General features: G+C 43.5%; 2 protein-coding genes across 11 annotated transcripts; one reads left to right on the forward strand and one right to left on the reverse strand.

Annotated features, from left to right (window-relative positions):
- Positions 1-289: 289 nt before the first annotated feature.
- Positions 290-6,951, reverse strand: trim23 (tripartite motif containing 23). Of its 3 annotated transcripts, none has more exons than XM_073477677.1 (11): positions 6,845-6,951; positions 6,047-6,209; positions 5,383-5,504; positions 5,020-5,298; positions 4,757-4,939; positions 4,270-4,485; positions 4,026-4,160; positions 3,812-3,941; positions 3,608-3,718; positions 2,772-2,896; positions 290-2,688 (listed from the first exon to the last, which is right to left on the reverse strand). In XM_073477677.1, exons 1-11 carry the CDS (start codon positions 6,941-6,943, stop codon positions 2,509-2,511), a joined length of 1,743 nt encoding a protein of 580 aa, XP_073333778.1. In that variant the 5' UTR covers positions 6,944-6,951; the 3' UTR covers positions 290-2,508. The 3 variants fall into 3 exon arrangements, with proteins under 3 accessions (XP_073333778.1, XP_073333780.1, XP_073333779.1); XM_073477679.1 differs by having other exon boundaries at positions 5,017-5,298; positions 6,851-6,935; XM_073477678.1 differs by having other exon boundaries at positions 5,017-5,298; positions 6,845-6,935.
- A 1,238-nt stretch (positions 6,952-8,189) lies between these two features.
- On the forward strand, positions 8,190-14,647 carry mzt2b (mitotic spindle organizing protein 2B). Of its 8 annotated transcripts, none has more exons than XM_073477688.1 (5): positions 8,190-8,298; positions 8,502-8,818; positions 10,497-10,663; positions 12,445-12,582; positions 13,520-14,647. In XM_073477688.1, exons 2-5 carry the CDS (start codon positions 8,643-8,645, stop codon positions 13,663-13,665), a joined length of 627 nt encoding a protein of 208 aa, XP_073333789.1. In that variant the 5' UTR covers positions 8,190-8,298; positions 8,502-8,642; the 3' UTR covers positions 13,666-14,647. The 8 variants fall into 8 exon arrangements, with proteins under 8 accessions (XP_073333789.1, XP_073333785.1, XP_073333781.1 ...); XM_073477684.1 differs by lacking the exon at positions 12,445-12,582 and having other exon boundaries at positions 8,202-8,298; positions 8,502-8,549; positions 8,634-8,818; positions 13,517-14,647; XM_073477685.1 differs by lacking the exon at positions 12,445-12,582 and having other exon boundaries at positions 8,207-8,298; positions 8,514-8,549; positions 8,634-8,818; positions 13,517-14,647.
- Positions 14,648-14,889: the final 242 nt, after the last annotated feature.

The following is a 14,889-nucleotide window of genomic DNA, read 5'->3' on the forward strand; positions in this document are numbered from 1 at the left end:
CTTCCTGTAAGAAAAATGATTTGTTCGTTGGAGTTTTTAATTTATTTTGATCAACCTGTAGATGGCAAAGGATCAGAAAAAAAATAGATATATATCACTTAATAACCCCCCCTGCCACTCGGATGGATGCAGGGATGGCACCCCACCCCCTAAAATCGCCTACTTACTGCAGGAAGACTTATGTTAGTTTTGGATTAAGATGAGTTTCAGTTTATTTCTGAACAACCTGCAGATTGCAAAGCAGCAGCAACAAATGACCTCAAAGAAAAAAAGCTCCTAGTCAGACAAATAAGGTCAATATGTTTATTTTACAGCATCACATTATGAATAATTTACAAAAAGCCATCATCAAGTCCACTGGTAACAAAGGTTCTGACGCGCGTTGTGCTTCTACGTTTCAAAAACAAAATGGAAATGTTCTCACAAACTATGTAGAAAGGCTGTTCACACGTGCATTTTTTTTTTATTTGTCTTTTTTATACATAGATACAAGTAGTAAACATTACATAGCAATGAATAAAGATCAAATCAAATGACAGTTCCGTAATAACAAGACAAGTGTCAGTGTTAGGTTTAATGCTTCACTAAGTTTCACATTACGTTATGACTGAAGGCTGCTGATTAACAGTGGACCTGCACTCCGGACAGACAGACGGGACTTTGTGAGATGCTTAAATACCAAGATGTTCACCAGACATGTTGTTTTGCACTGAGATTAATATTCAGAGTCTATTAAGATACAGCAGATAGTTAATTTTGCTTCCAAATGAAAACTGGTCGTGAGGCAGCAAACGAGTGCATTTCACACAAGACACTCCACAACACGGAGGCAGAATCGGTGCGTGAAGACTCTGAATATCCCCCCGAACGCCTCGTATCAAAGTAACGTCCGTGTTCCCGCTCATAAATAAGTTCAGTAAACAGTTTGTTCTGTAACAGAAAACACTACATTCAAACCAAAACCCGACCGGTGCACCATTTCAAGACCAGCTGTGGCATTAAATAGGTTCATAGCACACTTAAAAAAAAAACGTAACACATAATTTAAAGACCCCATGAAACATCGACTGCTATTGCTGCTTACATTAGATGCGAAGGCCAAGTGAGAAAACAGCCAAAATCTGAACATCTGACCATCTGAAGCCACTGGAAGTGAAACCAGAGTGAACGTTTCTGTCTCATCTCACCTGCAGTTCAGCTGAAAGCGTCTTGAAGTTATTTCTCAGGATTATTTTGTGTGTTATCAACAGAAGATACGTAAATTATACTACTGTTACAATACAGACTACTCTGCATTTAGTTAAGGTTACTGTCACATATAGTGGTGGTTATGATGAATAACGTGAGATAGAAGACACAGTCCACTCTGGCAGGGAGGAGGAGCATTTTAAACATTGACCGGACTGAAGTGAACTCACTGTGGATAAACAGCTCGTCTCTTGAAAAGAAAAACTGGAGTAAGCGATGTGTTAGGCTGTGGTGAGCTGCCTTAGAGGCTGATCAGACCTGGTATCATCGTCCCTCCTGAGTGATCGATCACAAGTGGACAGCTTTAAGTCCGTCAGTTCACACCTGACATTAAGATGTGTCTCAATAGAGGACCTGCGATCAGATCTCACTTCGTTGCTCTATATGCTAATAAACACGAACATCACTGGGACAAACGGCTACGACATTTTTTTACACAAAGAATAACTTCATGTATGACATTTGCCGAATTTACAAGAAGGCCCGAATAATTAAGAATCTGTCAGAGACGGTGATTCACAACATTCAGAAAGTTTCTCCGAACTCAACAACTCACTAAATTGCGCAATTTTTAAAAGGGAGTCTGGGGACTTTCTCTGCAGGCGACAGAGAAGTTGTCTAAATTTGACACGTTTACTGTCAATTAAATGTTGTCTTCTTTCACAACTTCATTATGATGGCGATGATGTTTCTCCTCACTCAGTTCTCAGGATCAGCTGACGTGTGTTCCCGGACACCTGTGACAGTGAAGCACGTGGTGATCAGACAATCCTTTCCACCTGTTGTTGGCCTCTTCTTCTTGGTTCACAGAGGACTTCAGTTGAGTCGGCGGTCCTTCACATGTGGCCCAGACTGCCTCTGAATGTGGTCTGAGTGATTGGATCTCAAACGCGTCCTCAATGCATCTTTAGGGCACTCACACCTGTGATCGGATCACTCAGGATGGATGTTAATACCAGGTCTGAACAGCGCCTTAGAAATAAAGCAGGATGGGAGCTGTTGTAATCCTAACTCAGGTTTTGTGGCCGGTGACTTTATGTTTCAGAGGGAGGCTGAGAGTGAGGACAGACTTTAAGGTTTAGAGAAAGTATTTACATCTTTGTTTTCTTTGCTCACAATGGTGCGCAAAGAAGGAAAGATGAGGAGGGCGGGCTTAAAGCCGCAGTCTCGTCTTAAAAGTTAGTGTTTGGAAGTGGTGATGGGGGGCTGGGGGCGGGGGGGAGAGTCAGACCAGGACAGCGATGTAGAGGGAGGTGACGTCTAAGCTACGTCCAGGACGCCAGCAGCCACCAGCTGTCTGGAGAGCCAGTCCAGCCCCTCGTGGAGACCCATCCCGCTGCGGGCGTCGCAGCCCTGAATGTGCCAGCTCCTCCCACAGCACAGCTTGTGTAGACTCAGCAGCTCCGTCATCTCCTCCACAGACACGGCACCGGGAACATCCTGCAAACAGATGATCAACTCTGTGTGAGCTCAGATGAGGTCGTTTCAGGTTGTTTCAGGTGTTATTATTATTCTTTTAGTACCTGTTTGTTTGCAAAGATGAGCAGCAGGGCGTCTCTCAGCTCCTTCTCCGTCAGTAGTTTGGCCAGTTCACTGTGAGCCTCCATCAGTCGGTCCCTGTGGCAGCTGTCAATCACAAACACCACCGCTGCGCGCACACACACACACACACACACACACACACACACACACACACACACACACACACACACACACACACACACACACACACACACACACACACACGAGTTACAGGAGAGAGGTGACATGATGCTGCAAAATCCTCAAAAATGACAAAAAAACGATTAAAAAACATGTTGAAATAAATTCAAGTACATGTTGACGTTAAAGGGGCACTACGTAGTTTTGTAGCAGAAAATCAAACTCAGAATTTTAATATTTACAATATTAATGAGGTAATAATACAAACTCAGAAATTTGTATTTGTTCCATCAGTGAATAAACAAGCTGCTCTCAGAGGAAAATAAGGTCCAAGAACACTGTTTGAAGCTAGAAAGGTGGCAGGGTCCGCCACATATAAACAAAGTAAAACAGTATAAATTGTGTTGTCCTTTTAAGGTCATTTTGTTTATTCAGTTTATTCAGTCATGAACACAAAGAGAGTTTGGTGATTTAGTTTGTTTAGGCAGAAAAAAAGATCTTTCTCTGCTCATTAATATTTATTCTACAAAACTACAGACTGCTCCTTTAAATACACTTAAATACACTGTGTCAAAAATCAACAGAAAGTTTAATCTCACACTACGCTGTGTGAGATTAACACACTGTACGCTGCATACACCGGTGTAACATTTAGACAATATAAACAGATATTCACAGCGTGTAAACTCGTCGATACCTTGAGTGTTGAGATAATAGTGTTTCCAGAGCGGTCTGAGTTTATGTTTTCCTCCCACATCCCAGATTGTGAATTTCAAGTTCTTATATTCGACTGTCTCCACGTTGAAACCTTTAAAAAAAAAAAAGATTGAACATAATTTAACAGAATACAGCAGAGAGGTGTGTTCCTGTGTGTCAGCTGATCACTCTGTAAATGTCGTACCGATGGTGGGGATGGGCTGCATGAACTCATCCTGCTTCAGTTTGAAGAGGATGGTGGTTTTTCCAGCTCCATCCAGCCCCAGAGTGACCACGCGGATCTCCATCTTCGGACCGATGTGGACCCGGTTGTCCTGAAACGAGAACACATTTCAGAAAACCCGATCTCTCCATCAGTGACAGATGCAGTCACAGCTGAGAGTGAGGACAGAGTGTACCTTAGTGAAGGTGACGGGGATGCCGGCGTCCAGCTGAATGTGATCCGCCAGCTCTGTGAACTGGTGCTGCTGCTTCTGAAGCGTCTCCAGCAAACAGTTGATCTCCTGCTTTGCCAGCACGACTCTGCAGTCGTCCTGCAGCAGGAAAGAAACAACATGTAGTGTGTGTGTGTGTGTGTGTGTGTGTGTGTGTGTGTGTGTGTAGATACTGGAGGATCTTTCTGTGTCTGTGTCTGTCTCCTACCTGCTGGAGGGTTTTCTCACAGTGCAGGCAGGCGGTGGAGACCTGAGACAGCAGGATGGTCATGTCCTCCTGCTGCTGCCTCAGCCAGATCAGCCTCTCCCTGACGTGGGCGTCCACCACGCTCAGTGCCATCTCCTCCTGCCGGCACAGAGTCTCGTGGAGGTCTGCGAAGTAAGCTCGCACACAGGAACGTGCGCTCTCTGCTGTGCCGGGAACCTGATGAAGACACGGAGAATTATTGTTAAACTTCAGCCATCATCTCCTTCCTCCATGCTGATGGAAAGTCAGGTGAAGTTACGTAGTCCGCAAAACATTTCTGGAGCTTCACGGTAAAACAGAGTTGCAGCATTCTCCTCAACAAGTTTGTGGAAACTTGCATCAGCATGGGGGTGAGGAGATAATGAAGTCATCATTGGGTGAACTGTTGCTGTAATCAGAACAAAAGCACCATCGTTCATGTTTCAGCTGACCAGAAGTCCTGACTTACATGTTCAGTGTGTGCCATGCCGACCCCGTCCTCCACGATCTGCTCCCCGCCCTCGATCTGCTGCACGATGCCCACCAGCTTCCTCGAGTACTCGGACACTTCGTCGGTGAAGCTGCGGATGCAGTGGGCCATGTCCAGGATGGATGCACGGATCTGATTGGCTTCAGTCTCAAGAACAGCATGCTGGAGAGAGAGAGAGTTGGGGGATTCATGAGTGCGTCTGTTTGGACGAGGATACTGCTTACTGTAACTAATGTCACTACCTTATGTCCCTGGTGCTTGCCGTACTCCTTGCACACGCAGCACATGAGCGGGCCGGACTGACACGCCTCCTCCAGGCAGACGAACTCGATGGCGTGGACCTGATGCTGCGGGCACAGGGTCTTCTCGTGAGGCTTGTCGGCCAGCGGCACCCGGCGGTGTTTTGCCAGCGTGCGAGTGGAGTGGGTGAGCTGGGAGCACTCGGCACACAGGTGGGTGGCACACACGGTGCAGTACATGGAGGCCGTGTGGCTCTCGTCCTCGTCACAGCGAATGATACACTGGTTGAGGAGAAGAGATGTGAATTTAAGGTGCAGCAGGAGTGAGCGGGACTTTACAAAAGAGTAAAACCACAGGCGTCTTACTTCTCCCATGCCTTTCAGGGCGTCCTCCGCCATCCCCGACTGGTTGGTTGCTCCATTCTGGAGCCGCTCCAACAGTTCCAGCAGAGCAAAGTTCTTCTTCAGACCCCAAACGCCAGAGTCCCCTGAACACACGTGTTACAAAAAGTTCAAAGTTCAAAGTCGACTTTATTGTCAAAACTGCAATATGTACAAGACATACAGAGAATTGAAATTGTGTTTCCCTCTGTTTCCCTCTGTCCAAACCAAAGACGACACTCTCAGACAAAATGAAGGTGAAGAATTCAAATTCAAATTCAAAACAGAGTAAACGACATCCTGAAGGACTAAATACTCTAACTTCTGAGGCAGGGAGTTTGTAGCTGCAGTTTCATTCATTCAAAATTCTCTAAAGTCCCTGGATGATGATGTCGTCAGAGTCTCTGCTGGTTTAACACAACAGGATGACAATTCGAGGCCAGATGCACCACAGATCATCCACACCATCTCCAGGTAGAGACACATGTCACCTCACACATGTCAGACTGGTACAATCAGACTTGACCTTTAAAAATGAATTTGCACTTCTGCTTTGTGTTGCAACTGCTGCACAACAATCCCCTCTATCTCATCTTATATTACCCACAGGAGCGTGAGGAGATGTTCCTGTGGTGATCCTCTGACTCACCCAGCTCAGTGACCTGTCTGTCGAAGGGGCAGCGGACTGCTCGGCCGTGGAGGGGCAGCCGGGTCAGACAGTCGTGGCACACCGTGTGACCACAGAGCAGCAGACGAGGGACCTTGTCCCCCTGGAGGGAGAAGACGTCCTCACACACACCACACTCCAACACCTGGGAATGAACACACACACCTGATGAACCTCAGAAACACACAGTCTGTGACAGCCACTGATGAGATATTAAAAAACTGGCACTGATTTCACAGTTTGTGTGATTTAATGCAGATGGATGCTCTGCTGGGAGCCAATCAGATTAAGATCCATGAATATCTCAGAGGGAGGTGCAGTCACCTTGACTCACAGTATTTCAGATGGTCTCCTGGTCTTTAAACAAAATATTATTACATCTATGTAATGTTAACAGAAGCTGGTTTTAACTTGAGCGCAGCTACTTTTAAAATCTGAGCTCAGCTGCAGTCACAGCAAAGCGCAGCGATGACAAACCATCAGCTGAGCTGTTAGCGCGCTGCAGACACACACCAGCTGTGGTATAAACGCAGCTACGTTCATTATGAAATATGTAAGTGCGCAACAACCCTCCTCTGACACAACTTTCACACGCAGCTCCTCAGAATGGAGACGACCGTCTGCCACCCAGTGTCACCGACGCCAACGCAGCAGCAGCGTTCGCCCCAAAATCAGCAGCTCAGCTAGCTGCTGCCGACACCCCGAGCACACGAGCCAAACGACGTGTCCGCTGCGAACACGATGAGTCTGAGCTGTGGGTTCAAGTGACAATCTAACAACCTTCACCGTGTTTCCGTGAGCTCCTCTCCCGTGGCGGACACACGGCTCCATCGTCGCTACGGCGCCCTGCTTGTTTATTCCTGCTGCAGCAGCGGCCATTCTTGGACGTCAGCGCAGAGGACTGAGCAGGTGCGAGAGGACAATCCCACGAGTACTTCCGGTTTCGCTCTATAGGGTCGCGTTAGCATACGATACCGTTCCGTCGCCTTCTGTGTTTGTTTATTCGCTAAGAATGCGATGAGCTGGTGACAACATCGTGTCACAAGATGTTGTTTATTGATACGATACCGAAAGTGTGACATACGTCCTCTGCCTCCCGCAGACAGCAAGAAACATTGTCATGTAATGTAGTTCCTGCTTCGAAGCGCATGCGCAGTGCCACCAAGCAAGTTTTAGCTAACTCAGACGGTTTATAGGATCAAATAGATGCCACAATACACGTTAACATTTTAGGCCTGCGAGATTAAGACAGAAAACACACAAAATAATACTTAATTCATTTGAATATCTTTGTATTGTCGTGTCATAAAGCTGAGGGATCGAGAATAATCCAGAAACTCTGAGGAATCACATAGTTTTAATGCATTTTACGACTATCAGGCCTTAAATCAAAGATTTGTACAATATTTTAAGCTATTCAACCATTTAATATATACATTAGTGAACATATAACTGTATTTATTCTGCAGTTATATAAATGGTTGTGTTGTTTTTGCTAAATAATAAGGGTTAGGTTAAGTCTTTTCAACCAAAGCCTAGGCTGCAAAGCTGAACAAATAACAATGGGACAAAAAGTGCAATGATATAAAACTGAGTACTGGAATGTACAGGGATGTAGTAACAAAGTACATTTATTTAAGTACAAATTTAAGCCATGAGGTATACATGAAAATTAATTCAGAGATGCCAGAATTTGCTCCTTTCCCTTCTAAAAACTGTTTATTTTAAATGCAATGTACTTTAAATGTAATTTTAACTATTTCAACAGCCAAGAATATGAGCTGGTACCAGTGTTTCACCCTAAAGTGTCATTTTTTTTTCAAGGTATTTTTACAGAGTGGTGTTAGTACTAGTAACAGAAAAAAACACAAACAAAAATATACAAAAAATACATAATAAATAAATATACATAGGAGTATCACGTCTCACGCAATAATTAAAGAAAAATACTTGGATATTTACAAGTTTCTAATGTTTTTAGTGCTTTATAGTTCTTCAGTCCATGTAATGTTTCATTACAATGTCTTATTACTACTATAATCGCTGTATATGTGGTTTATTTTCAGCATACCTTCTGTTTCTGCTTGTAGAAGGAAAATACCCTCGCAGACTACAAATCCCATGGGACGGCACAGTTTGTCTCATAGCGATGACGTATTTTTGGCGCGCCTCGCCTGTCCCGAGCTGTTGTGGTTAACGATCCTCTCCAAACGCTCATCGCAGCCGACTTAACGGTTTGTTTGTGTGGTTTTAATAATACTTAACAGATAATTAACGTGTTGTATGTGAGTCAGTGTGTGTCCTGCTGTGTTTGTGAGTCAGTGTGCGTCCTGTTGTGTAGTTGAGGAGCTCGGATCACTGTTGGCGGGTAACGTTAGCTTAACTGGAGTTAGCTTAAATGTAGCTCATGTCTTCTGATTCGTCCCCGTCCTCTCAGGTGTCCTCCCAGGTGTCCTCCCAGGTGTCCTCTCAGGTGTCCTCCCAGGTGTCCTCCCAGGTGTCCCCTCAGGTGTCCCCTCAGGTGTCCTCTCAGGTGTCCCCTCAGGTGTCCTCTCAGGTGTCCTCTCAGGTGTCAGTGATGTCTCAGCCGCCGCAGCAGACGGCGCCCTCCGCCCCGGACTCCCCCGCCCTGGTGGTCACCAGTAACGTGCAGAAATACGCGATAAAGAAGAAGAAAGTGCTGAGTGCTGAAGAGACGGAGCTGTTCGAGCTGACCCAGGCTGCGGGCATCACCGTGGACCAGGAGGTCTTCAAGTAAGTGCAAGATGCAACCAGCCTGCAGTGAGGGAATGTAACTGAGTACATGTACTCGAGTACTGTGTTCAGAGTTGCATGCTGCTCTGTGCTTCTCCTCCACTACACCTCTGATGGAAACACAGCTGGAAGCTATGATCACATTAGGGTTAAAACTGTGGATGTTAATGATGAAGCATTAATCGATTAATCACCGTAAAGAGTTTAACCGGTTAAAAACGTCTTGATGGACAATCAGAGGGAGGCACAAATACAATAAAAGGCTTTTGTCATCAGGACGCCTCGACTTTAGAGCAACCCACCTGAGGAGACGAGGCTTCACAGTCAGACTCTTCCTTTAAATATCTTCTAAAACTCACTTCTGTCGACCGGCGTTTGTGTCATCGTCGTCTTTTTATCCTCTTATTCTTTTCACTGTTCGTCATCTGTTTGTAATTCCTCTGATGTGATGTCGTCTTCTTGTCTTTATTCTTTTTATCTGCACTGCTTTACGTGATTTTGCCTGTTTTTATCGCTTTTATTCCTTTTACTTGTATTCATTAATAGATATTTTGTGTTTTATTTGCCTTCTTGTCAAACTGTCTCCTTGTTCTGAGCTTCCTTGTGTTTGACTCAGCTGTCGAGTTGTTATTTTGTTATCTTGTCTTCCAGAGTTTCCTGCTTTTGCTTTGTTTTAAAGGAGCACTCTGTAGTTTTGTTGAAGAAATGTTAATGAGAAGAGAAAGATCTTCATTGGCTGAATAAACTGAATAAACAAACTGACCTTAAAGGACAACACAATTTATACTGTTTTACTTTGTTTATATGTGGTGGACCCTGCCACCTTTCTAGCTTCAAACAGTGTTCTGGGACCTTCTTTTCCTCTGAGAGCAGCTTGTTTATTCACTGATGGAACAAATAAACATTTCTGAGTTTGTATAATTACCTCATTAATATTGTAAATATTAAAATTCTCAGTTTGAATTTCTTCTCTAACTACATGGTGCCTACATATGACCATTAAAAACGTGTTTAATACATGGAAGTTGCTACAAATGGCTTAAAAGTTATTCTAATTATTATTAGTGGTGTGTATTTGGCGGAGGATTTTGGGGTCCTCCTCCAAGAGGACTTTTTACATTTTTCTACTTAAAGAAAAAAAAAAACATTTTACGAAATTGCATCTAAACCTTCTAATGGGAATGATGAGTAACACGTTGGAAGAAGAATATTTGTCTTAATGAACTTTACTTTTTTGTTCTTTTCTGCCCCATAAATAATCTCAAGACTTCTCAGATTTAGCCTCATTTTTTCAGGAGGGGCTCGACCCTCTGGACTAGTGGACTTAACTAGCTAACTGTGTATAAAGCAGTTAGAAATAGCCCCACACGAGCCGCTCAACTGTAAAATGCTGCTTAAACAATGATGCATCAGTATTAACAATGTAATAAGTTACAGGAGCCATTTTTCTGCAGAACGAGTGCTTATATTTTTGAATCTTCAAGCACATTTAGCGAACAAAACTTCTACTCAAGTTTGATTTTGAATTCAGGTCTTTTACTTGTAGTAGAGCACTTTTACATTGTTGTATTGGTATTTTGTACTTCAATGAAAGATCTCAGTAGTTCTTCCACACTTGTAGAAATGTGACTGAAACTCAGATCTCACGTTCTTCCTCGTCCTCTTCCTGCCCTCCCAGGATCATAGTGGACCTGTTAAAGATGAACGTGGCTCCTCAAGCAGTCTTCCAGACTCTGAAGGCGATGTGTGCAGGTCAGAGGGTAGCTGAGAGCTGCGGCGGCGTCGAGTCTTCAACCGCCTCCCACACGACCAGCAGCATCCCCACAGCACCGACAGAGGCCAGAGGTTAGTGTCTGCAGCGCCAACAATGAGATTTAAATCACAGATATACATACAGTCCCAGCAGAGGTGGAACATTAATAACATTAATGTCGGTAATGTTGTGTTCAGGTGTCCCCTGACAGAGTGACAGTAAGCGAACACGCACAATATCAGGACTCTGAATCAGAAGCAGCTAAATGGTCTTTCATCTTGTTATTCACAGCTCTGATCCTTCCTGCTGTGACTTGTCAGATTATCTGCTGTGAAAAAGGTTTATCAGGTGAAACCCGTGAAGACTCCTGCAGGGGATGTGCTGTGTGTTGAGTTCAAATTACACAAAGAATCCACATCACATAAAGTAAACCTGCAAACATCCCGATTCAAGAGAAGAAGCTAGAAGCACAGTTTGTCATCACGTCATACTTTTAAAGGTTCGGAGAGTCATTAGACTTTTCTACCTGCGTACATTGAATTTTTTCAGGAAAAGCACATTAGGGCCAAAATAACTCACAATAACAATATTCTCACAATGTCGATGGAAAATTTACAGAATCCAAAAAACTCCCACGCTGGCTCAGAGGCTGGTGAAGTCATGCCGCCTCTCACGTGACTTTGCGTCGCAGCAGCAGACTTTCTCAAAACAGACGTTTTGACTGAAATCAAAGATAACTTATTTTTCCTCTCACCTGTAGTGTTATTTATCCATCTAGATTGTTTGGATGTAAGTTGCAGAGTTTTGGAGATGTCTGCCTTCTCTGCAATATGATGGAACCAGCTTGTGGAGCTCAAAGCGCCAAAAACATTATTATTTTCTTTCCACCAAACTCCACCGACCAACCGTATAACTGCGCAGAAAGAAGCGTTGGATGTAAACATTAATGGCATCCTCCTTGACCAAGCTGAGGATTATCTTCAGTAACAGGGTCGTGATTTCTGGAAACTGACATCGCTGTTGAGTTTTTCAAATGTTCTATTTTTGTTTCTGGGATGAACTGTCCCTTTAATTACACAAGTTTGAATAATAAATGCATTCTGTTGAGGCGTTTGAGTGCTTTATACATTTTTCTGCAGTGATGAGGGAAAATATCTGGTGTGAGAACATTGCTCGACCTGCTACACCAACGATGTGCAACACTGTGACTTTTGCATTCATTTGGCCAAATAACACTTCTCACCTGGAACGCTGCATCAAATAAACCCCGTCGGCTGGCTGAGTCAAAGTTCTGAAATGTTTGGTTACAAGATGTGGAAACGCAGCAGATAAAACAAACTATGGCAGAATGAGGGTTTGTGTCTTGTGTGTGTGTGTGTGTGTGTGTGTGTGTGTGTGTGTGTGTGTGTGTGTGTGTGTGTTTGTGTGTTTGTGTGTTTCCTTTCTGCAGAGTGAAAGGGCAAAGAGCTCAAGGTCTGCAGAGCACAGGCTCCCAGGTTTTTAGATCAAAGTGTAGAGAGGAAGACGACTTTGAGAATTTTTAAAATGTTCTTCTCTTTTCTCTGACTGACTTCAGTCTGCTCTCAGTATTCTCTCTGTGCTCTGTGATTCACACATCCCTTTTAAAGCATGTGAAATATTCACATTCCTCCAGTTAAGACTGTGGCAGAGGTTCTTTCCTGCACCATGCACCACATGAACCCCCTCACTAACTCTTCACTCCACCCCATGGTGAGGTTTGGGCTCTCAGATGGAGGTGAACTGAAGACCAAGGACATACAGTAGATGATAGAAGCTGATCTTCACTGTGTGCACGTCTCAGTCCTGTCTAATTTCTTCTCTATCCCCCTTGAATTCATTTTCGTCTGTGAAGAAGAGGACTCTTTGGTCTCTGGAAAGAGCCCTAAGCCTCCTGCAGCTCCCCCCTCAGCGTCTGGCCCTAGAGCCACCAGGGTCAGCACTAAGATTGTGGTCTACGGCCCCCAAGACGCTAACTCTCCTCACGCTCAAGGTCCCCTCTGCTGCACTTCATCCTACACCTCCATCTGTCCACTTGCTTGCATTCAGCTACATTCTCCCTCATTTCATGGTTATGCAGAGTGGAACCTCTGTTCTTTACTATGAAGCTATGTGCATGCATGTGTGTGTCATGCATGTGTGTGTGTGTGGTATAGTGTGACTCAAAAATCAACTATCTCACAGATTGGACCTTTAACAGACAGTTAACGATGGTTAAAGCTGAAACACAGTGTAACAGCAGCACGAGTAGAGAAGAATCATAACGTCAGCAGTGTGCATTTTAAGTTTGCTAACTTTAGCTAATGTTAGCTACTGATGATAGAGACTAAGTGAGGCTGTAAAAGCAAAACCACTGACTGTACTGAATTCAGATGTGTTTGGTTTGATATAAAAGACAGTTAGAGGATATTAATAAATGCTAAAACGTAGTGTCACAGTAGCACGAGTAGAGATAAAGTCAGCAAACTGGCAAAAAAAATGTCAGAAATGTCATTATCTACTGGTCATACTCGACCAAGTGAGGCTGCAGAAGCAAAACCTTGGAGAGTATTGAATGAAGAAAAAAAAGGTTTTATGACTTCTTAATTAAACTTTTCATTCGTAAGAGGAAGAATTTATTTCTTCTTTCAGGCGCAGCCTGTATTAACTGTCTCTTGAGACTCTGAATGATGAGTTCATCGTAGTTAAAAGCTCTTTCTAGTCACTTTATGGTTCTTGCTTCAGTCGTGTGTGCAGAGCTGTAAACTGTAATTAAAAGCAGGTAAGTCTGACACCAGGTCTTCTTCTGTTTATGAATGCTGTCCTTCATCTGTATCTTTCCCTTCTCATGGCCCGTTTCCATTTTTCATGTTTGGAGCATGAGAAGCAGCAACCATAGAAACTGACCGCTGGTCTTTACCTCTGCGTGTTTTCCTGCTTTGTGTCAGCAGTGCGCAGTAAAGCTGGAGCGAGCCACAGTGAGAAGAGCCGGGAGGCCTCCAGCCAGAGAGTGCAGCGGCAGCCCAGCGCCACCAGAGGGCAGAAGACCAAGAGCTCCGGCAGCAGCAGTTCCTCCTCACAAATCAACTCCACATGAGACTCAGGCCAACAGAGACCATCTGTACATATGTTGTTGTCTTTACACTTAATTTATCCGTTTGTTTTAAAGGGTTGGTTCACCTAAATTACACACAAAAAAATGTTTTCTCACGGCTGGAATTATGGTTTTATTTGCTTTGGTTTTGAGGCAACTGTTATTCAATCTCGATACAGAGGAGGTGAAGATACATGTGTTATTTGTTGGTTCCAGCACTGAAAAACAACATATTAAAAATTCAAAAAACAATGTCGAGATGACTCTAAACCCCAGTTTACTCATAGTGCAACTTGAAAAAAATATTTTTAACAGATTTTGTCACTATTTGATTTGTAAACAGGAGGTGAAAAAATGCCTTTCAGCGCTCTGCATGGTTGAACCAGGATTGAAACAGAAGTCTCTGTCATACTACTTATTTGTTCCTTGTTGTACAACTTGAGCCCCGTTTCTGAAATTGGCAAAGTTTAAAGTGAGCCGAATTCACTATCAGCACTTCCTGTTTGCAGTGTACTCATGGAGGTACAGACAAGTATTACTGGGTTACCCTGAAACTGAGGAAAACTTAAAACATGATGATTCTCAGGCAGGTTCTGGGGTTATGAGTCTCCTATTTTTCTCTGACTTGAGTCAAAGTTTCTTTGGTCCAGCTGACAGTTGTTCAGTGTGATGACACAGATCTCAAAACTGTGGCAAATATAATATAAAACCTATTTGCATGACTGAAGAGAGAAAACTGAGAAAATGTGTGTTTTTGTTTGTGTTATTATAATTTGAGTGAACCAACCTTTTAAACTTCTGACACGATGTTGGAAAGCGTCTCCTCGTTACTGTGAGTGAGTGAAGCCTTTTGTTTGGGTGCCATGTTACTTTTATGACGACTACAGAAAAGAGAAAAGAGATTTTTTTACTGGAAAATGAAAATGTCTGTATTTAATGTGCAACTTTTTATAAAATAATCTTGAATAAATCCAATAACAATAAATCCTCCATGTCTGTGTTTTTCCTGCTGAACTGTTGTTTCTCATGTACTCGTCAGATGTTCTCTGTGGCTGGAACGAGGCATGTTTGGGTGAAAGTTGATATTTTGTTAAAATAAGGAAAAAACGCTGATCAGATCACTTTATTCAGCGTCCATGTGAACAGTTACATCTCTAATTATAATCATTTAAATATTGTCCATTTAACAGCAGCTAACGAGAATCCATTCTGACTGGACCTTAATAT

This window comes from Pagrus major, chromosome 12 (genome assembly GCF_040436345.1).
Source record: "Pagrus major chromosome 12, Pma_NU_1.0".
NCBI lineage: Eukaryota > Metazoa > Chordata > Actinopteri > Spariformes > Sparidae > Pagrus > Pagrus major.

Bases quoted from the DNA above. Each gene is read 5' to 3' on its own strand.
- mzt2b (XM_073477688.1), top strand. From the start codon at position 8,643: ATGTCTCAGCCGCCGCAGCAGACGGCGCCCTCCGCCCCGGACTCCCCC. The intron at 10,664-12,444 runs GTTAGTGTCTGC...TCGTCTGTGAAG, and splicing joins AGCACCGACAGAGGCCAGAG to AAGAGGACTCTTTGGTCTCT. The intron at 12,583-13,519 runs GTCCCCTCTGCT...TTGTGTCAGCAG, and splicing joins TAACTCTCCTCACGCTCAAG to TGCGCAGTAAAGCTGGAGCG.
- trim23 (XM_073477677.1), bottom strand. From the start codon at position 6,943: ATGGCCGCTGCTGCAGCAGGAATAAACAAGCAGGGCGCCGTAGCGACG. The intron at 5,299-5,382 runs GTAAGACGCCTG...CTCCTCAACCAG, and splicing joins CCCTGAAAGGCATGGGAGAA to TGTATCATTCGCTGTGACGA. The intron at 3,942-4,025 runs GTACACTCTGTC...TTCTCGTTTCAG, and splicing joins TCCCCGTCACCTTCACTAAG to GACAACCGGGTCCACATCGG.